We start from the raw sequence: 21,678 nt of genomic DNA, 5'->3' as shown, positions 1-21,678 counted from the left end.
GCATAGAAAGGTTTTATATTCATAGGAGTCAGACCTACTACAGGATGTACTTCAGGAACATGGAAATTATACCCAGAAGAAAAGGCAGAGATGCAATAAGGAATTCTGAGTACAGAAATCAGTCTTTTCCTCTTGGATGCTTTTACGATTTTTCTTTGTTTTTGGTGTTCTGCAGTTTCTCCAAATCATGTCTAAGTGTGGATTTACTTTTATTGCTTCTTCTCCTCCTTGTTGTGCTTTCTAAATCTGAAATTAATGTTTTTCATCAATACAGAAAAACTCTTAGCCACTATCTCTCCAAGTACTGCCCTCCTTCTCCTTCCCATCTGGAATTCCTACTGAGTATTTGTTGGATTTCCCGTATATATGTCTCAATCTCCTTTTCATATTTCCATCTCTTTATCTCCATTCTATATTATGGATCTTCCATCTCTTTCTTTTTAAAGATTTCATTCATTCATTCATTCATTCATTCATTCATTCATTCAGACACACAGAGAGAGAGAGGCGCAGAGACACAGGCAGAGGGAGAAGCAGGCTCCATGCAGGGAGCCTGACATGGGACTCGATCCCAGGTCTCCAGGATCACACCCAGGGCTGCAGGCGGCGCTAAACCGCTGCGCCACCGGGGCTGCCCCCTCTTCCATCTCTCATTCACGATTTTCAGCTGTCTTCAATCTATTTATTGTTTAGTGTGTTTTAAATGTTAATAACTGTATTTTTCTTTTCTCTGAAGTCCCTCCAGTTCTTTTTCAAATTTGTCTGTCCTGTTTTCCTAGTGTTACCTATGTCTTTATCTTATAGTTCCTATCTGATCAGTCTATTATCTGACATAGCCAGAGATCTAATCCTGCTGTTGGTCGACTGACTCACTCATGGTGGACTGTCTCTTTGCAGTCTTTTGAAACCTGAAGGGGCTTCATCTGTGGAAATCCTAGGAGGCCTAGGTTGAGGTCATATCCCCCCAAGAACAATCTTCGTTTTGCTTCTGCCAAATACCCAGGTATCCAGGAACCTAGGACCACTTTTCTTATTAACTTCTTGATACAGAAGTTATAGAACAAGATCTGTAATGTACATTTTAAACCCGGAAACTACAATAAGGGCAGACCTACAGTTATATATTCTTAGAAGAGAGACATATTCCCTCCTATTCTTGTCCGAGTCCAGGCAGAGTCAGATGGGCTTTCTTATTGTCCTCCTGTGCCGGTGAGCAGGCGGTATTTCTTACTCTACCTTCTCACCGGGACTGTAGTTGTTCAAGGGGCGGCATGTATTAGGAGGTATGTAGACTGAGGCCTCATTTTCTGTCCTCTTGGCACAGAATCTCAAGTCTCTAGGATACTAAGATTGACCATGTAACCTCATCTTATCCAAGGGCTGCTCCAAGCATTAACACATACACTTAATTGCTCTGTTTTTAAATTTTATCTTTAGTTTTGGCCCCTTACTGTCTTATAAACTCAGATATGTATGTAATATGTATATAAAAAAGCTTATATATGTATATTAAAAAGCTGAGGTTTTTTTTCCTCCCTCCTCCCCTCCAGCATTGTACAGTGCTTTAAAGCAGAAGAATCTTCAGGTAATCTAGTATGTCATATTAAAATGGAAGCTTAATTTTATAACCTAGAATATCCTGAGATATTTTGTGCTTCCTGACTAATCTTGGACAATGAGTTCCTTTTTAGAGCCTGAGGCAGTTAAGTCACAGTGACGATTCAGATATAAAATGAAAGAATTAGTGCTAAATGTGAATAAATCAGAGATTCATAAAAAATGGTCTGAAACAATCCCATAATTCTAGTCACTCATGTTTGTTTTGGGAAATAAAGATAACCAAGTGAATGGCAGATAAAAACTAATTCCTATACAGTCAATCAACAGACATCTGAGAACGCTAACCACTGTTCATGACATAGAGTTGAATTAGACACATATTTATTCTATGAAAAAAAAACTGGAAAAAAGCCCATTTTAAAACTTGTATTACTAGGTGTATAGGTATTTTGGTTGTTTATTAGAAAGCCTTCTGGAGTTAAATAATTATAAATGTGATTATCTAATTTCTACACATTGGAACAAGTCAACTCACCTGGGCACAACAGATAAACACAACTGATATAGTCAACAAGAAAGCAGATGAAACTATTACATCAACTGATCGCTGAGGACCTCGACGCTGGGGAAAAAAAGGGAAAACATTTTTAAATATATTTACTAATTAGCAGCTAATTCCATGCTTTCAATTAAAGTGTTGATCCATCCCTGCAGGTTGATCAAAGCTTACAATGTTGAAAATATACCTAATTTGTCAGATGAATTTAATTACAAAGTGTTACTATTTCCTGAGGATTGGCAATTCAGTGGAAATGAGGAATATATAGAACAGAATTCATGGCGTAACTTCCACAATTTTCATTTAATTTCAAACAGTCATCATTTATTCAACAAATGTTTCTTGAGCACCTGTTCAGAACGAGGTGCTGTGTTAGGTACTGGAAATAGAGCAGAGAGTGAAATAGACATGGCCCTACCTTCAAAGGAGCTAGCAGGGAGCCGCACAGCAAGCTTATAACCACAGTTATATGTGATTGGTTGTAATGAGCGCTATTAAAGGAAAGGTAAAGGATGCTTTGAGAAAACTGGTAGGGAATTTGTTGTAAACATGACTTCCTTAGGGAGACCTTTCCAGGCCCGCACTCCTAAGTCTCAATTATGAGTTAGGAAGATCTCCCTAATAAAGTGTTATTCATGCCAAAATAAGATGTCAGGGTATGATGGCACATGGCAGCATTCCTGGCAGAAGGAAGGGCAAGTGAGAGCACAAAACAGGAAAAATACTATCGCATTCAAAGAACTGAAGCGGTCTAGTGTGGCTGGAATGGAGAGCAAAGTGCTTCAAAATGAAACAGAGAGAGGCTTTCCTCAAGAGCTAGGTCATGAAGGGAATTACAGGCCTCGTTCAGATTTTGTTCTTTAGCCTAAGAGCAATGGAGAACCTCCAAAAAGTTTTAAGAATTATAAGATGAAACTACATTTTGAAAAGATCACTGGTGGCAGACTGAGGAATGTATTGGAAGGAGGGAGGCTGAATGCAGAAAGGCCGGAAACAGGCAACTACAGCTATAAAAAGCAGATGACTGACAGTTTTAATTAGGGTGGCGGATATGGAAACAAAGAAAAGTAAATGGACCCAAGATATATTTTGGAAGTAGAAGGGGTGGGAAATGGTGATAAGTTGGATATTGGAAATGCAAGGGAGGGAAGTAAATATCAAAGATAATTCCTAGGTCTAGGGCTACATGTTTCCCTCGCTGAAATGTAAGCTCCTAAAGGTAAGGACTTTCATGTTATCAGTAGTGGATATTACATGGTTAACATTAAATAAAACAATGTACAAAAGAATGTAACACCAAGTTAGAGTTGATAATGAGGAATTATAGGTGGCTTCTTACTAAGCCACATAACAAAGATCATATCCATCCCTCCATACGACAGGAAAGTCACACTGAGCAAAATAATCCAAGCCAATTTTTAGCATTTCCCAATGGAGTCTAACAAGTTATATCAATGAAAAGAATAATGCATTTTTTAAACAGAAGGGTAGACAGTGCAGTTTTTTTTACTTCTTTCATTGTTACTTCAAAAAAAAATAAAGATCTAGGTTTATTAGAGGGTTTCTGGTCTTTGGGTCAAATTTATTTAAGACCTGATTACGTCATGCATAATGAAAATCACTGTGTCTCAAAAGAAGTGCTTTCCTAAACCTAATTCAGATGTTTCCCATTTCCCTCCTAAGTTTTTATATCTTACTTCTATAATTAGGAAAGTTATTTAAAAGATTAAAGGAAAAGAACAGCATGAAAAGAATGGCTTAGAATTGCAAGCGAACAGTAATAGACCACTTCAGTGAGGCTAAACTCACTGATTAGTTTTTTTTTTAATTCTTTTTTAAGCAGTGGGCTCCCTCTGCTGGTTTCTGATAACCATTCTAGATAGAAATAAAATCTTTAAGCTTTCTAATGAGTAAATGTGGTGAGATTTATGAAAAAAAGATAAATGTCAAACCTAAAAAAACAAATCATACAGATAAACAAACAACCAGAATCAGACCTATAAATACAAAGAACAGACTGATGGTTGCCAGAGGTAAGGGGGATAGGGATGGTCAAAATGGGTGAAGGGTAGTGGGAGGTACAGGCTTCCAATCACAGAAAGAATAAGTCCCAGGAATAAATGGCACAGGTTAGGGCACATAGTCTATGGTAACTGTGTTAATGCTGTACGGTGACAGGTGGTAGCTACTATACTTGGTGGTAAGAATAGCATAACCTACAGAAAAAGTGAATCACTACATTGTACACCTGAAACTAATGTAATATTGTATGTCAACTATGCTTCCATTAAAAAAAAATTTTTTAAAAAGATACATTTAGAACCATCTGATCTTGGAAAAATCTACCTAAAATGTATTTAAGCCGTTCAGACCTCTGGTGTTTTACTCTAAAGAACAAGTTAAACATTTATTTCGGATTTCTGCATATGGATTAAAAAGAATACTAAGTATGGCCACATTGTACCATGTTAGTACACAGGTAACTATACATTTAGACATACATACATATTGATAAAAAGACTGAAACTCAAAAAAAAAAAAAAAAAAGACTGAAACTCTCAGAGGAAGTTAGCATGTTAACAGTATTTTTATCACCAGCATTCTACCTTAAGATAGGACCGGAGAGAGAGCCACATTTTTATATTCTGTACTTTCTTCAAACGGAAATGAGGAACTTCAGATTTTCGAGCTCTCCTTGCTGATGTTAAATGTCCAAAGAGTTTTGCAAAAAGTAATCGCTAAAAAAGATTAGGATAAGGATTAACTTTCAAGCAGATTACCACAGAAAAACAAAAATTGACAAAATATGGCTCGTTATGATTTTCTTTGGTTAAGTACTACAAAAACAAAACAGGAAAATAATTAGCAGATCAAAATGATTTAATGAAATACTAAAATACTTCAGAAGTTCTTTAAATATTATGAAAAGTATAAAGTATTCTCTATTCTGAATTCTGTACTATACCCACCTGTTTATAAGTTCTTTCTGCTACACAGAGCAAAAAAAAGAAAATCCACACTAGAGACACACGAACCACAAAACTTATTATAACCATAGAAAGAACTATGACATCTTCATTAGAACCAAATGCAATCACATAAAGTTCTGAAGCAGAATGTGCTGTGAGTTGTTCCAAGTCTGTAGCTTGGGAGAGTCGGAAAACAAATGGAGTTAAACCCAGGATTAGAGAGATTGCATTTCCAAAAATCTGGTATCCTATTCCTGGTATATGGTTGTTCACCTTTATAGAGAAAGAAAAAAAATTGTACATAAATTTTATCTACAGCAAAATGAATTTCTATTAAGCATTATCTCATTTATAGCAATATGAAATCATTTTGTTAAAATGAGTTTTAATACATGAATTATGAAATATAAATTTATTCAAAGTTTGAAGTATATTACAGTCAAATTGTAAGTCATTAGGTCTTCAAGCTTTTTTTTTTTAAGATTTTATTTATTTATTCATGAAAGACACAGAGAGAGAGAGAGGCAGAGACACAGGCAGAGGGAGAAGCAGGCTCCATGCAGGGAGCTCAATGCGGGACTTGATCCCAGGACTCTAGGATCACGCCCTGAGCCGAAGGCAGGTACTAAACTGCTGAGCCACCCAGGAATCCCCAGGTCTTCAAGTTTTTAAAAATAGGTTATCAGATTTTTTTTAAAGATTTTATTTATTCATTTATGAGAGACACAGAGAGAGAGAAGCAGAGACATAGGCAGAGGGAGAAGCAAGCTTCCTGCAGGGAGCTCAATGTGGGACTTGATCCCAAGACTCTGGGATCACGACCTGAGTCAAAGGCAGATGCTCAAACGCTGAGCCACCCAGGCATCCCTCATTATCAGATTTTTAATTCACTAAATAGATGCAAAAGAATGAACCATCTTGGTCTTACCTAGATCTGGAAAAAATAAATTCTATGTATGTCATTATTTCAAAAGTTAGAAATATTCACAAATACTTCAGTATTAAAAAGAATGAGATCTCATTTCCACTTAAATTTGGTTCACAAAAAGAAAAATCAAGAATTTTATTTGACAAACTTGCAACTTGTGTTTTCCTTCAAAGAGTTCAAAATACAAATGGGTATCTCCTTAAACTCTCAAACCATTTTAGAAGAGAGAGTATGTTAGAGAGGGAAAAAAATTAAGTGAGAAAGAGGGGAAAAAGGAATTATAAAAAAGGAAATTGGAACTTTAAATAATGGAAAATAATAAGACTGGTAGGAGTATGAGGGATCTTAAATACCAGCTAACTTTTTATCATCATATTATCCATTCTGTAAATGACCTGCTAGTTCACAGTTGTTAAGGTATGGAGCACCAACTATATCCAAATCTCCAGGGACTCCTTCTGCATATGTAATAGGAAGGAGATCAATTTGTAGCACGGTTACTTTTAATTTCTGTCCTCCATGAAGTATGCACAATAGTTCTAACACAACTAACAAAAGACAAGAAATTTAGAATGGCAAGTTAAATTATGACTAGCTGTCCAGAAGAATCAGATAAAATTTAAAAAGTGTAATGATCTGATAAAAGACACAATTTAATAGAAACTGAAATTAAAACCCTTACTATTTGTACTCCACCTCCTCACACTGCTCAAGATTTTCACACCACTAGCTGCATCACTTCTATATATTTAAGTGGGCAAGTATCATACAAATATTTTACTTTGAATTTTGAGAGTACTAATAAATAAATGAAGCAGGAGGGATGATACAGGAGAAAAATAAGCCTTCAGCAACACTTGTGTATCTAGCGCCTCCTCAGTCTGATCCATAAAAAACAAAAGAAAGAGTAACATAAAAGAAATTTTACATTGTTTCATCTAATCTTGGTTAGAAGAACGAAAACATTAAAAGATGACAGTGGATTGGTGAGAAATCACCATTTAAATCACAGTGCCAAATATACATAACTTCTTAAAGTTGAAGAAATAAGGTTAAGTTGTAAATATAACATCCTAGTAATTATTTAATACATAAATAACCAATGTCTTATTCTTGAACTAAAAGAATAAAATTTAAAAACTCACTCTGTTCATTATCATTCCACTGATTTCAAGCACAGACATGTCTGCTTTCTTACAGTCATTGCCTTCCCATACTATAGCACTGATTTTTTCTAATCCTGGGTGGGAACTATGCAGCCAGGGCAAATGACTCTATAAAAAAGAAACAGAAATCAGTGAATACATTTATCACATCTCATAAATAAAACATGTGTGTGTATATATATAAACTACACTAAAAAACAAATTGATGAATACATTTATCATATTTTATAAATAGAACACACATATACATATTTCTCTGAATATGGGTATATGTGTATTTACAAATACTCAAAATCAGTGACTCTAGAATTCTGTTAATATTAATTAGCATATACATTAAGCAGATGGCATATGAAATTACACAGTCATAAAGAAGTTAAGAACTTCCTATAACAGGTATTAGGCAAACTAATTGTTCAAAAATCCTTTAAAATGTATCAGCAAAAGCACTTAGTTGTCAATTTGTCTACATAGCTACTAATATACTCCTGTTCCAAGACAAATGGATGCCAGTTTGTTCTTATTACTGACTCTCCAGCTTATGGTCATTCAATACAAAAGCAGATGACAGGTATGGCTTAAACCTCTTTAAAAGATGAAACGGTGATACAATCTCATCCTGAAAGAGACTCAGCCTCAGCCTCAGCCTCACACCCTCAGCCTCAGTATCTGATTGAGTTACTTTTCTGATATTTTAATCTAGAGATTCCCCAGAGGATTAACTTAACTTTTTTCCCCCCTTAGAGTAAATATTGCAAACAGAAGCATATGGAACTATAAGTACTCTCCCAAGAATTAAGCACCTCTCAGTTTTTCAAGGAAGAGAAAAGAACAATTGAGAGTGTTAATACACAGGATCAGATGCTTAAGTTTGGGGTGTTTGGTTTGTTTAGGTTTATATTTAAAAAAACAAAACCATGGAGCTCCTGGCTGTCTCTTTTGGTGGAGTGTGCAACTCTGGATCTTGGGGTCGAGAGTCTGAGCCACACATTTGGGTGCAGAGATTATTTAAAAATAAAACCTTTTAAAAAATAAATGAAAGTTCAAAACAGGATAGTTGGGATTAAAAATAGCAACAAAATGAATACAAAACTAATCTTTATGTTATCAGACATAAGAGAAGTTAACATTAAAAGATGAGACCCCAAATGGATGAATCTGTTTATGTTACAAGTATTGCTAATTTATTTTTATAATTTATTTCATTAAAATAACATAACAATAAACAGAAGATTCTACTATAGTTATATTCATCCTTGGAAGAACAAAAATGTGATTAAAATATGGTAAAGATATGTATTTGAAAACTTAAGGAATATAATCTTTTCCTGTAGGGAGAATAAAATTACATTGATTCATTTTGATTAAAGATATAATACTTTAATAGTATGTAAGAAAACAGAAATGGGAAGTTATTAGCATTCTGACATACATTAATTTTCTTTATGTAAAGCTAGATACACCATATTTACTATAAGTAGAATAAACAGTGATGAATAATTATAGACAAACCATAATGCCAGTAGCCATATTATTGGCAAGGCTCTTTTACATTTAGTTTATTTGACTATGAAAAAGTTTCCATTAAAAATTTATCTTTTCCAAAGATATAATATTTTAATATACATTAACCATCAAAGCATATATTTCACTACTGGAGAGCCTTAAAAACTGTAAGATACTAGTTATTAACTATTCACTTAATTCCACAAATGAATATTCCACAAAATGTTCTAGCTAGGATAGAAGTAATCTGTGCCAAAATACATATCAAACTTTCCATGGAAATCTAGTTAATTATGAAACAGAACAGAACTGAAAAGACAGAACAAGTGGGAGAAATTGAATGCAGAATGTAAAGGCTGAGAGGTGAGGTTTCAACCACTGATTTACAGGCTTCTAATCTTTTTAAACTCTCAAGTCTGTTAACAGTAAATTAATGGCTTCCCAATTACATGAAGCAAGGCTTACCAAGAAAGTCTACCTAGAGACAGAAATAGAATTCAAGAAGCTCTTCACCCTCCTTCCAAAAGTATTCATTTTGCCCAGCTACCTTTGCAGTTCTTTTAACTAGTGTCTGATATCATCTTTCTGTTTCTAGAAAGCCAGAAGGCAGGTGAAAAGACAGCAACCAGAAACTGGTGAATTTAAAGAGTTAACTGAAAAACAAACAAACCACCCTGTATCTGTGTGTGTGAACATAGATACACCCTGAATCTGTGTGTGTGAAATATATTCTGAAACAACAGTCTTGTGGAAACATGCACTGCCTACAGTGTGTCAAGAACAGCACTGCAGGAAACACTTTTTCAAAAAGGCTCAAGGAAAACATCAGGGCAAATAATTCTATTTCAAAAATCTCAACTATTGCCTGAAAACCTTAACACTTAAATGGTGGTACGTTTTATTTCAAGTAAATTCACCATGACAACTGCTTCACTGGGGTTTCTACCTGTGGGAACTGTACCCATGAAAATTTGGTTTTACCTACTGAAAAATGAATCTCACTTGAATATGGCCTCATACTTTATTATATACTCAGCCATGACTAGAGGAGAGCAATTTTCTGCTGTAGAAATGTTTCAGTGATTATTGCCAAATAAAATAAAATAAAACAAAACTACAAATTTGGTAACATCCTGACTAGAACATTCTGACTAGAATGGATGGATACAAATGCTCCGTTTCTTCACAAGGAGGGATTTTGCAGTCTTTATGGTGGGCAGAAAAACGGCCCTCCAAACCTAATACAGACTTTAGTCATAAGAGAAAAAAACTGGTAGCTTTGCATTAAAGGGAGCTAATTTCCATTACATGGATACTATTAAAACTGAAAATATAAACTTATTTTTTAGAAGCCTGAGAATAATAAATGTGTGTAAAATCATGTCTTGAATCCAAAAGCAATAGCAATGTAAGCCTATGGTACTATAATATGCAGAGTGGAACATTAAAAATCTTACTAAAAAAAAAAAGCAGAGTGGTGTGATATATTTAGGGCCAATTTATTCTGTATAGCATGCATTAAAAACAATTTGGCATGCTTTGAAAAAATTTATTTCCTTTCACTCAATCTTTGTTAAACACCTACTATGTACTAAGCACTGTGTGAGTCAGCATGAGGAAAGAACACATGGCCCCTGCTTCTATGCTTTTTTTATGGAATCACTGGGAAAATAGCTCTGTGGCATTTTCCTAAACTTCAATTCCAGTTATTATGCTCAGTGACGTAGATGAATATCCCGATGACTCATCCAACACCCTATTCTCATGGGCTGTTCATTGTTTTCTTCACTTCTTAAATTCCAGTAGACCTTCAGCTACTCATGGCCACAGCCTGAACCTTGTCAACACACCGAAATGCTCGACTTGCTCGACTTCTGAACTAAGTCTTCAACCACAACTCCTTTTTTCAGTTGTCTCAAATCTTCAATTCTAAAACCCTTCTAAACATACCTATCCTTCAATCCATCTGTCCCTTCTTGGTTTCATTTCCTTCTTCAAACTAAGAAGTCTGGATTCTTACCATATCCATTACTCCCTGGCGTCTCCTGTCCCCTGAGTAGCAACTATTTACTGAGCACCTACATTGTGTGACTCTGGTGCATTATTTAATTCCAAGCTCCAATTTTTCTCATCTATAAAATAATTATATAAATACATTAAAAATGCACCACATTGTCATAGGTTGTGAGAATTACATGACATAATGCAGCAGGATTATTTTGCACAGTGCCTGGCAGATAGTGAATGCTTTTTGAATGTTTGGTATTCTTGATTACCACAACTGAACTCCAGAGAGTATCACACAACTGTGTGGATTGGGCAACCACAAATTCCTGGCTTCAGATTCCAGCTAGACCCCCAACAATGCGGCAGTGTGACGCTAAATACATGCACACATACTCTCCATTTCCCACAAGTGATAACTTTGAGCCTTCATCACCATCTACAAGCCCCCAGTCCTATCATCTCTCTTATCGTTAATAGACCTCTTGCACCTTCATCATTCTACTCTATGCACTTCTCATCCTCCTTCTATTTCAGCAAAAGATGTGTTCTCCTTCCTACTGAAGGCAAAACTTCCTAATTATGCTTCCCTTCCAGAATCATAAGAAATCTCATTCAACAACTTCTTCTCTTACAGCTATTCAATCCTTCCCTCCCGGTTTTCCCTATGTATACATATACACACTCAAGTGGCTCACATCTCAGGGTAAGGGGACCAAAACATTTTGTTAATTCTATTTCTCTATCTTTTAACAATGTTTATGGCTTAATTTGTGGCCCCAAATTTTAAATTTTTAGGATATTTGAAATTTATCATTTTTGATATTTGCTTGTGGTTTTTTTTATCTTCTTTAAAAAATTCTTCTCTTGGGGCGCCTGGTGGCTCAGTCAGTTAAGCAGGTGACTCAGTTTCAGCTGGTCATGATCTCAGGGTTGTGAGACTGAGCTTGATATGGGGATTCATGCTGAGCATGAAACCTGCTTGGGATTCTCTTTTTCCCTCTCCCTCTGCCCTGGAATATATTTTTGTGTATGAATAATCATTTGACCTACAACTATATACAGAAGAGTCCATCCATCCTTTCCCCACTGGTTGTAGTGCCACTTATGTATTAGGGATCCATATAAACACATACTACTTCAGGGTATTCTATTCTGTCCCATAGGTCTATTTTTTTATATGCTGCCTTGGTCTGCTTGGGCTGCTATAACAAAATATCATGGACTGGATGGCTTAGAAACAACAGATAGGGCAGCCCCGGTGGCTCAGTGGTTTAGCGCCGCCTGTATCCCAGGGCCTGATCCTGGAGACCCAGGATCAAGTCCCACATCAGGCTCCCGGCATGGAGCCTGCTTCTCCCTCTGCCTGTGTCTCTGCCTCTCTCTCTCTCTCTCTCTCTCTCTCTGTGTGTGTCTCTCATGAGTAAATAAATAAATTAAAAAAAAAAAAAAACAGATATCTATTCCTCACAGTTCTGGAGGCTGGAAGTCCAAAGATCAAGATGCTGGCAGATTTGGTGTCTGATGAGATCCTACTTCCTGGTTCACCTCCTGGTTTTTATAGTCAAAAAGACTAAACTCTTTTTGCTGTAACCTCACATGGTGGAAAGGGCAAGGCAGCTCTCTGGGGTATCCTTCCTAGAGCTCTACCCTTATGACCTAATTACCCCCCAAATGCCCCATCTCCAAATACCACCACCTTGGGCATTTGGTTTCACCATATGAACCGGTGGCTGGGAGGGGGTGGGCACAAACATTCATTCAGTCCATAGCATACAACTATCCCATACTACCTTTATTACTATACTTTTTTTAAATTTAAATTCAGCCAACGTATTGTACATCATTAGTTTCAGATGTACTGTTCAATAATTCATCAGCTGCATATAACACCCAGTGCTCATCACATCACATGCCCTCCCCAATGGCCATCACCAGTTACGCCATCCATCCACCCACCTCTCCTTCTGCAACCCTCAGTTTGTTTCCCAGAGTTAAGAGTCTCATATGGTTTGTCTCCCTCTCTTATTTTTTCCCATTCAGTTTTCTCTCCCTTCCTATACTTTTAAAATAAATTTTCATATCCAGTTGGGAAAGTCTCCCTGTTGTTCTCTTAAACTGTTTTAGTTATTCTTGACATTTTGCTCTTTAATGTAGACTTTAAATCTAAGTTCAACCAGACAAACATAACTGGTAGGATTTTGACAGAAAAAGCAGTGTGATAAAGGGTATCTCTGACATGTTTCTGTATTTAATAGAAATACTCCTAAAATTTCATTGTTAAAATATGATAGGCTTTTAGAAGGTTCTTTGGCAGCTACCCTTTAGCAGATTAAGTAAGTTCCCTTCTAACTATAATTTTTTAAGAGTTTACTTGGTTTTATTATTAGAGTTTGATGAAAAGTTTCATGAGGGAAAGAAGAGGAAGAGTGAGGATTTTAAATGACCATGGGTTTCCAGACTGGTGAATGGAATGATGGAGAGGTCACTCACTAAGACTTTGAGCGCCATCACAGATTTACAAGAGAAAATGGGGTGTTTGGTTAAATTTGAGAACCTGGTGGGGCAATTCAAAAGAAGATATGGTTTGGATGTATGCTGTCCAATATGGTAACCTACTCACACATGGCTAGTGAGCACTTGAAAAGTGGCTGGTCCACATGAGATGTACTGTAAGAGTTCACAATAGACTTTGAAGATGTATAAAAAAAGTAAAATATCTCATTAGTATTTTTTACACTGGTTATATGTTGAAGTGATAATATTTTGAGTATACTGGGTTAAGTAAAATATATTAAAATTAATTTCACCATTTTAAACATTTTAAATGAGGCTACCAGAAAACTTAAAATTACATATGTGACTCTCATTATATTTCTGTTGGACAGCATTACTAAAGCTCTTGGGAGATGTAAATCTGATATTCATGAGATAGAGATTTATGAATCATAATTTTATCGGTGGAGTTAAGGCCACAAGTGCTGATCCAACCATGAAGTATGATGACTGAAAAAAAGACTAACGCATCTAAAACACAAATTGACTTATAAAACTCCATTTACCAACAACTTCTCAGGAATGTAAGTTTGCAAGCCGAGAGATATAACCATAATATAAATACTGAAATTCTATGTTCCAATGAAGCCAGACTACAGCTCACATGAAAAAACAAATCATAGGACTATTACTTTAACTGAATGTAAGCTTTTTTTCCACCTCTGTAAAATCTGTACATACATTAAAAAAAGCTGGACTGAGAGCCCCAAATAACCCAATGCTGTAAACCAACCTGATGAAAAGGGTCGTCTCTATATTCTTTTTTCACACTTGGATTAATTTGAGGATTTTCCATATCTGTCTCACTGGTACAAGATGACCGGCATTCTGCACAGTGTAACAAGTCTTCCCATAATACATCTTCTGTTTCAGATTCTGGCCTTGTACTTTCAGAATCCTGTCTGGAACTTGAACAGCGAGAGCTGCAACTAGTACCCGATTTAGGGGCATCCTGAAATCAAGATATTCTTTGACATTAATGCAATTTATGTACCCTTTCCAACTCAAAGGATTCTATCAGAACCATATACTATTTTTTTTTTTTTTGCTATAACAACAAATACACTGCCAAATGACAGTGAAATAGAGAGCAAAACATTAAAAATAAGCTTTTAAGGAGTAACTAAATTTCCTCATTTCAAAATTTATTTAACTTCACATCTCAGCTTCAAGTGTTATTTTGCATGCGAAGGTTGTGCCTATTTCCTCCTAAATTTTTCTACACAGTTCAGAATTAAGTTTGTATGGACTGTATAGTCAGTGAATATTAACCACCTTTAACTGATGTGTTTAATGGAGTTATTTCCTTACTGTAGTCTTTTTTAGCAACACAAGATCTCATGTATCTACTGTTTTTGTTTTTCAAACAGAAGTTCAATAAATTGATGTAAAATTAATAATCTATCCCAGGAAGATAATTGCCAACTCATGTTTTTGAGATAATCTATGGCATAAAAGTGAAAAACTAAAAAGCACAAGTTAAATAATTTCTAATCAGTTTCCTTTTTTCTTGCAGTTATTATTGTGCAAAATAAATATTTTTGGGTAAAAGTTTGATGTAATAATTCAAAATAACTTTTACTGAATAAAGAATGATAATAGCTATCTTTAGAGCCAAGTATGCTGAAATTCTCAGATTTGTTTTTAATTATCCTGTCACTAAGACCGTCAATTTCACCTTTAAAATGTTTTAGATGTATCCCTTTCTTCTTCTTGTGCTATCATCAGAGTTCAGACTTTATCATCCATATCTTGTTTGCTATAAAGAGCCTCCAAATTGGCCCCCAATCTGAAAGGCCTTCCCCACTTTCCAGATTATCTTCCTAAAGTGAGCTTTTTCCCACTCCTCTGACCAAAGTCCTTCTGTGACTTCCCACTGCTCTCCTGGATGAAGTTCAAATTCCTTCACCAGCCTTCAAATGTGCTCCTTTTTGGACTTTATTCTCCACTTGTCCCTACCATCAGCTTCTCCCCCAGGGACACTGGGCTACTCCCTAGCCCCTAAACACAGCTTGTTCCTTGTCACTCCAGCCTCCAATTATGTGTTTACCTTGTATCCTACTCTCCTCTACAACCAAGTGTCAGGAAAACCCCATCTGTGTCCCTTTCTAAACTGTTTTCCTCGTTTCTGACCCTTGCTTAGTCTTCTGGCAATGGGGAATAAAACTATCTTAAAGAGACACTGAAAATTATATGAGCACTGTAGCTTTCAATACAAACCAGGTACAAAGCAGGAGCTCCACAAATGTTAGTTTTGCAGCTTTCTACTTAGAGTGATCCCTTAGTCCCTAAAGTGAGGTTATTATTATTTACTTCCATGACAATAAATTTTACTTTGCTATTCAGCATCTCTATTGTCTGTGTTATTAAATGTTCACGTACTTAGTATTCTCAAGTAAATCATAACTCTCAAATACACTGTAAGTCGATGAAGACAAAAACCAATTTTTTCTGCTACCCTTACCATATGTAACAAAACATCCTGAATGAATGAGACAGGTTTTTGATAATTAATTAATTAATATTAGAATGGGGCCCCATGAATATATATTTAGTGTGTTAAGGATTTGTGGGAAAAGAATTATTTGTTTGAAGGAAGGAGAAGTAAAAATGTTTTGAAAGAGTTGAGCAGGAGAGCAGAGAAATAAAAAGAAAATACAGAAAGAAAAAAGGTAAAAAATCAGTCTGTTTTATAAAAAGCACCCCAAAAATGTTTGATTTACTAACGTCAACCAGAATACTCAAAGCATACACAATTTTTAATCATAACTGTTTTCATTAGATAGTAAGGCACAGAAAGTATTAAGTAACCAGTAATCGCTCACCTAAAATTTTTGATAAAACTAGCTTTTATCTATCACCAACTTCTGATGCAGACTTGCTCATCTGATACAGAAATGAGTAACAAGATTAAAGGCCTGATGATTATTTAAGTGAAACTAATGGGTGATTTCAGAAATATCTTTGTTTATAAATGTATTTTGCCAAATTCTGATTAATAAGTGGGCCATTTTATAAATGGAAAATCTAAAACTTATGACCTATGACCGCTTGTATGTCAAAAAGAATTTTACCGCAACATTTAGGTGACTAATGGCCACTTTTAATTTCACAAAATATTGCTGAAAAAAAGGCTTTCTTCTCCTTGGTGCTGCCTGCGGAAGTGGCAGCCATCTATTGCTGGGCATCATGGCTGCCCTCAGACCTCTGGTGAAGCCCAAGATCGTTAAAAAGAGGACCAAGAAGTTCATCCGGCACCAGTCAGACCTATATGTCAAAATTAAGCGCAACTGGCAGAAACCCAGAGGCACTGACAACAGGGTATGCAAAGATTCAAGGGCCAGATATTGATGCCCAGCATTGGTTATGAGAGCAACAAGAAAACAAAGCACAGGCTGCCTAGTGGCTTCTGGAAGTTCCTAGTCCACAACTTCAAGGAGCTTGAAGTGCTGCTGATGTGCAACAAATCTTATTGTGCAGAGATTGCTCACAATGTATCCTCCAAGAACTACAAAGCCATTGTGGAAAAAGCAGCCCAGCTGGCAATCAGTCACCAATCCCAATGCCAGGCTACATAGTGAAGAAAATGAATAGATAGCTTATGTTCATGTCATATTTGTGTTAATAAAACCATAAAACTATAAAAAATGCTGAAAAAAGGCTAAAAATTGGAAAATTTTGCATTACAGAAAATAGCTCAAGTTAATAGCTCATTTAACTTGGTCCAGTCTGCTTATTTTAAATCTTTTGACAGCTAAAACTCTGAGCATATAATCAATTATTTATTTGAAGGGAATAAGAATTTATAACATAAATGCTTTATACCAGGCAATTGTGTATAATCTTATTTAGTACTAACAATCTGAGGAGGTTGGTCTCCTCTCTGTACAGATGCAGAAACTGAGACTCAGAGAAGTTAAATAATTTTTCCAAAATCACTTAAATATTCTGAGTCCAAGCCCATGGTTTCTTCATTATGCTTCTTTCTCATCAAATGTTACTTTCATTAGATGAAAAGCTGATTTTCAACAGGGAATAAAAATTGAAAGACACTTGTAGAGTTAAACAAAGCAGGAGAGAGTAGGAAACAGGGTAAATGCTTAAAGGAAGTTATCAATTCCACAGGACACCTCCTATTCTAAATAATCAAGTAACTCCACTACCATCTTCCCAACAGGAGACTAGAAGACAACCAGATAAACATCGCAGATAGTAGAAAAAGGTAACTGAAAAGAAGAAAAAGTAGAAAAGTACTGAAAAAAGTACTGAAAAGTACTGAAAAAAGTACTGAAAAAACTGAAAAGTAGAAAAAGTAGAAAAACAAACTGGGGCAGGGGTGGAGTTGGGAGGAAGAGGGGTTAAGTGAAAGTCTACACACTAAATGACAAGATTACCACTTCATTCCCAATCCCCTTGATGACAAATGCCATGGCAGCCTAGAATAATATCTACTACTCTCATACCACCAGCAGATTGGATGATTCTTCCTAAAAAACTAAAAACCCCTAAAAAGTATATCTATAGATATTGACATAAAGGAGGCTTATAACAAATGGGTGTGTCCCTAACCAGTCATTTTATAATGAAGAACACCAGATCTATCCATGCACAAAGTGCGTTCCAAAAGGAGTTCCTTGTGTCTCACCCTTAAAGAAAAATATCACTAGTAATTTGAAGAGAACAGAATAGGTACATAAAGATGTAAAACAACACTACAACACTACTGTTTCCTGTCTCAATTTTATTCATACAAAGGAATTTTTGTTTTGCTTTCTTAAAATACCTCGTAAGGTTGGCTTGATTTGAGAGTCAGAATTTTCTTTCTTTCTTTTTTTTTTTTTTTATGATAGTCACACACAGAGAGAGAGAGAGAGAGAGAGAGAGAGAGAAGCAGGCTCCATGCACCGGAAGCCCGATGTGGGACTCGATCCCGGGTCTCCAGGATTGCGCCCTGGGCCAAAGGCAGGCGCTAAACCCCTGCGCCAACCAGGGATCCCTGAGAGTCAGAATTTTCTTGAACTGCAATGCAGCTTTTAAAATATCTTCTAGTTCTAAAGCTCCCTACTTAACAGATAAAGAATCTGAAGACCAGGTTTTATTTTGAGGTAATCTTTTATATCATTAAAAAAAGACTTAAAACAACCAATGCCTCCTAGCTAATTATCAGCATTACTTAGCCTGAAATCCAGAAGTTTTATTCATTAAAATAATTATATTTAATATTTATTTAAAAGTTGAGATCCTTAGGATGTTGTTCTGTTCTTCAAGAATCTCAACAGTTCAAAATATAGCTGCAAATCAAGAAGAACAAATATTATGGGGTGAGAAAAGTACTTCTAAAGCCCAATAATTTATTCTATTGGAGTAAGTGAAGATCTTCTATAGATGACCTGGAATCCCTTCCAAGACCAACTGACTTGACTATACTACTGAAGTTCACCAGACTGAACTTCAAAAGAAACAGGGGACAATATATCATATGATCTGTGTGAACAGGTAAAGAGCAGACACACTGGCATTAGGGGTGTCTATGACAGCTACCGAAAGAAGAAACACAGCCAGTCACCACTAAGATTAAATAGAGATATAACCACAGAGAAGATTGTATGAAGAACAAGTAACTCTTCTAAGCTTAGAATAATCAAGGTATGCACACTCCTGCACAGGATAATACCTGATTTTTCAAAAGTATAGCCCTAAATCATCAATAAAAAAATTCTAATATAGTCTAAAAAGAGAAGGCAATGTTCATCAAAAAGTGTCATAAGTGACATTTGCCTTGAAGTGAGATAATGAAATGTTCTGTCCATAGAATAAAAACTAAAAATACAATTGAATGAAATTCTTTTTCTATTTAAGTAGTTATAAGGGATATGATAACTTCAAGTGATGTGAGAAAGTTGGAAAAGGGTTTAGAGAAAAACAAATATTAAAAAAGAAAGAATCAAAGGAGAAAAAAAGAATTGAATTTTATAGTATGGGCAGCTTAATAACTAGTGATAGTAACATGAAGAAAGTCACTTAGAATGATAACTGCTATCATCAAGAAGCTACAAAACCTTACAAATTGTGAAAAAGACTCACACAGGAGTTCACAGAGTGTCTCTCTAGGATGATTGTCTTTAAAAGTAAACAACAAACTGAATGTATGAGTCTTCAGAGATAATGCACAAAAGGAATACAAAAGTGTAGCTATCATGTGTGCAATACATAAATCTAAAACTGCTACTCCATTAATCCAGATCATATAACAAGATAATTGACAGTGATGGGAAATAAACTTATTTCAATGATTATATTCAATTGTTGGAAGAAGTTGTAAATTAGTAACACATAAAATAGGTATATATACACATATGTAAGGACAAAGTCTATACCTCATTAGGGTAATGTTTCTTATAATGGTGTGACTTTCTGTTCCGAAGAATGCTCTCAGAAGTCCTGTCCATGTGACGGCGTAATGGGTATCCCGTTTCAGGACCTTCCTCACTGGAGACTTCATCAGAGACATTTGTTATTGTCCTTTGAGTATCCTAAGTTGGGAGTACACAAAGAGAATTACTGGTAATTTATGACTGAATTTGTAGCTTCACAACTGCAAAATTTTAAATTATATGTATTTATACATACACCTTCAAGTATCTTCAAAAACCTCAAAGTGATTGATTAGTATTACCCAAACTTCTTTAAAAATGTCTTAAATTAGTGATTATACAGTTATTTCAATTTTAAGAGTAATTCAACAGCCATTTGTCAAATATTGTCCTATAACACCTTTGTTCATGAAAACATTTGAAATAGCTTAGAAAATTAAGAATATAAAAGAGAATAAAAATAAAACAGAGACCATTTAAAAGAAGCTGAGAAAACTGAGATGAACTAATTTTACTATTTCTACAAACCCAAAATGCCATCAATTATAAGACCATTATTGATTTAATAATGACATGAGGCAGGAGGAAGTAAATAGTAGTTGCATGTGTGCACATATCAGACAGACATTATGTACATCCAGATTTTGGATATTCTGAAACTGAGAGAGTCTAGAGCTTAGGTTTTATTGATATTTTCATGTTCCTCTCATAACTATAGTAGGAAAAAAGTAGCTGAAAATGTGTTTGAAAACTGTATGACTGAAAACTTACCTTTTGAGTGATGACAGTGATGTGAAGCTCACATTATTAGCTAAATGCTTCAAAAATCTAAAATCAGAGTAAGGGATTCTATTTCACTGCAGCCCTATGCTATTGACTGTATAGCTACTGGTACTGAAAACGCATGTACTATCAAGTAGTAGCACATACTTCACTCAAAATGGAAGAATCAACAAAATGTTTATGTTCACATGATGTAACAGAAGCAATATCTTTTAATTTGGCCATATTTTTTTTACTATAAGTTTAAAAAAAAAAAACCTAACCAAAAAAAACCAACAAAAAACAGCAAAATGATGAGATAGAGGTTATCCCATAAGGCTTTGTTACAATAAATGCAGGATTTCTTTATTATTTTGGAAAAGTAAACAAATAATTATTATCCTTATTAAATATGTCCTCAATAATATTTTTTTTCAAATTAAAACCAAAACAAATGTGCTGACACCAAAGGTAATGAAGGTAGAAAAGACAAGGTAATATTCTTGTATGGGGAACATGAATGGAAAGCCAGATTTCTAGTTCAGTTTTAAGATAATCTAGATGTTCCATTTAAAACAAATTTGCATGCACACATACACAGAAATGAGGAAAGAGAAGACAAGGCTTAAGAAACATCAACTATGAAGTGCCTTAACATTTTGAAAGATGTGGAGCCATCAATCATGAATTCGGAGGGTGCCAAGTTATATCAGCAATCGAGTTTATTCACGTAACTTTGATTTTCAGCTTTATCAGTGTGATTTGTAACAGCTCAGAGAATAAATTCTGGAGAAAACGTGTAGTTCAAAGGTGATTCCGATATCTAAGTCACTTTCCATTAGCTGATGTGAAATCATACAAGCAAACAATTTTAAAAATCACACTGACTTTGCTGGGAATGTTCCTCAGTGTTCCTGTGTGCCAGGTTGTCTCTTCTGGTCGAACAGTTTCACACTGAGGTTCATGGCTTTGGATTCCCTCTTCACTGCTTTTAACAGTCTTTTTCCCTTCAAGGGATACGTAGCCATTGTCAGTCTCCGTTGATTTATCAATTGAATTCTTTGCTTTCTTTGATCTAAAAAGAAAAAGTTGCAGAAGCATGTTATGTGTACCTAGCTTATTTTGGATGAGTTACTGATGGAATATTATGTTCTGTTAATAATTAAATCTGGTAGTTATTTCTCAGGATGTTAATGGCTACCTTATTTTTATAATAAGTAACTTAAAAATATAATACCTATCATATAAAATAAATCAATAATTGTAAATAAATGTCCTAATTCAGCTTACCAGA

The 21,678-nt window shown here is 35.3% G+C and overlaps 1 protein-coding gene and 1 pseudogene across 9 annotated transcripts in view; one reads left to right on the top strand and one right to left on the bottom strand.

Annotated features, from left to right (window-relative positions):
• The window catches only part of PHTF2 (putative homeodomain transcription factor 2), a 114,443-nt gene that overhangs the window by 8,546 nt on the left and 84,219 nt on the right, over positions 1 to 21,678 (bottom strand). For 7 of the 9 annotated variants that reach the window (XM_041722752.1, XM_041722755.1, XM_041722754.1 and 4 more), the window contains 7 exons: positions 21,273 to 21,459; positions 19,626 to 19,781; positions 13,982 to 14,200; positions 7,162 to 7,290; positions 5,089 to 5,361; positions 4,726 to 4,857; positions 2,096 to 2,182 (listed from right to left, as the gene is read on the bottom strand). In XM_041722752.1, the coding sequence (XP_041578686.1) occupies positions 2,096 to 2,182; positions 4,726 to 4,857; positions 5,089 to 5,361; positions 7,162 to 7,290; positions 13,982 to 14,200; positions 19,626 to 19,781; positions 21,273 to 21,459 (1,183 nt within the window). The remainder of the gene's footprint in view (positions 1 to 2,095; positions 2,183 to 4,725; positions 4,858 to 5,088; positions 5,362 to 7,161; positions 7,291 to 13,981; positions 14,201 to 19,625; positions 19,782 to 21,272; positions 21,460 to 21,678) is intronic. The other 2 variants (XM_041722757.1, XM_041722758.1) reach the window with 1 other exon arrangement.
• LOC121471879 lies at positions 16,393 to 16,842 on the top strand (annotated as a pseudogene).

The sequence above is a fragment of the Vulpes lagopus genome, chromosome 11 (assembly GCF_018345385.1).
Source record: "Vulpes lagopus strain Blue_001 chromosome 11, ASM1834538v1, whole genome shotgun sequence".
In the NCBI taxonomy this organism is placed as follows: domain Eukaryota; kingdom Metazoa; phylum Chordata; class Mammalia; order Carnivora; family Canidae; genus Vulpes; species Vulpes lagopus.
This window is presented reverse-complemented; position numbering and strand designations above follow the sequence as displayed.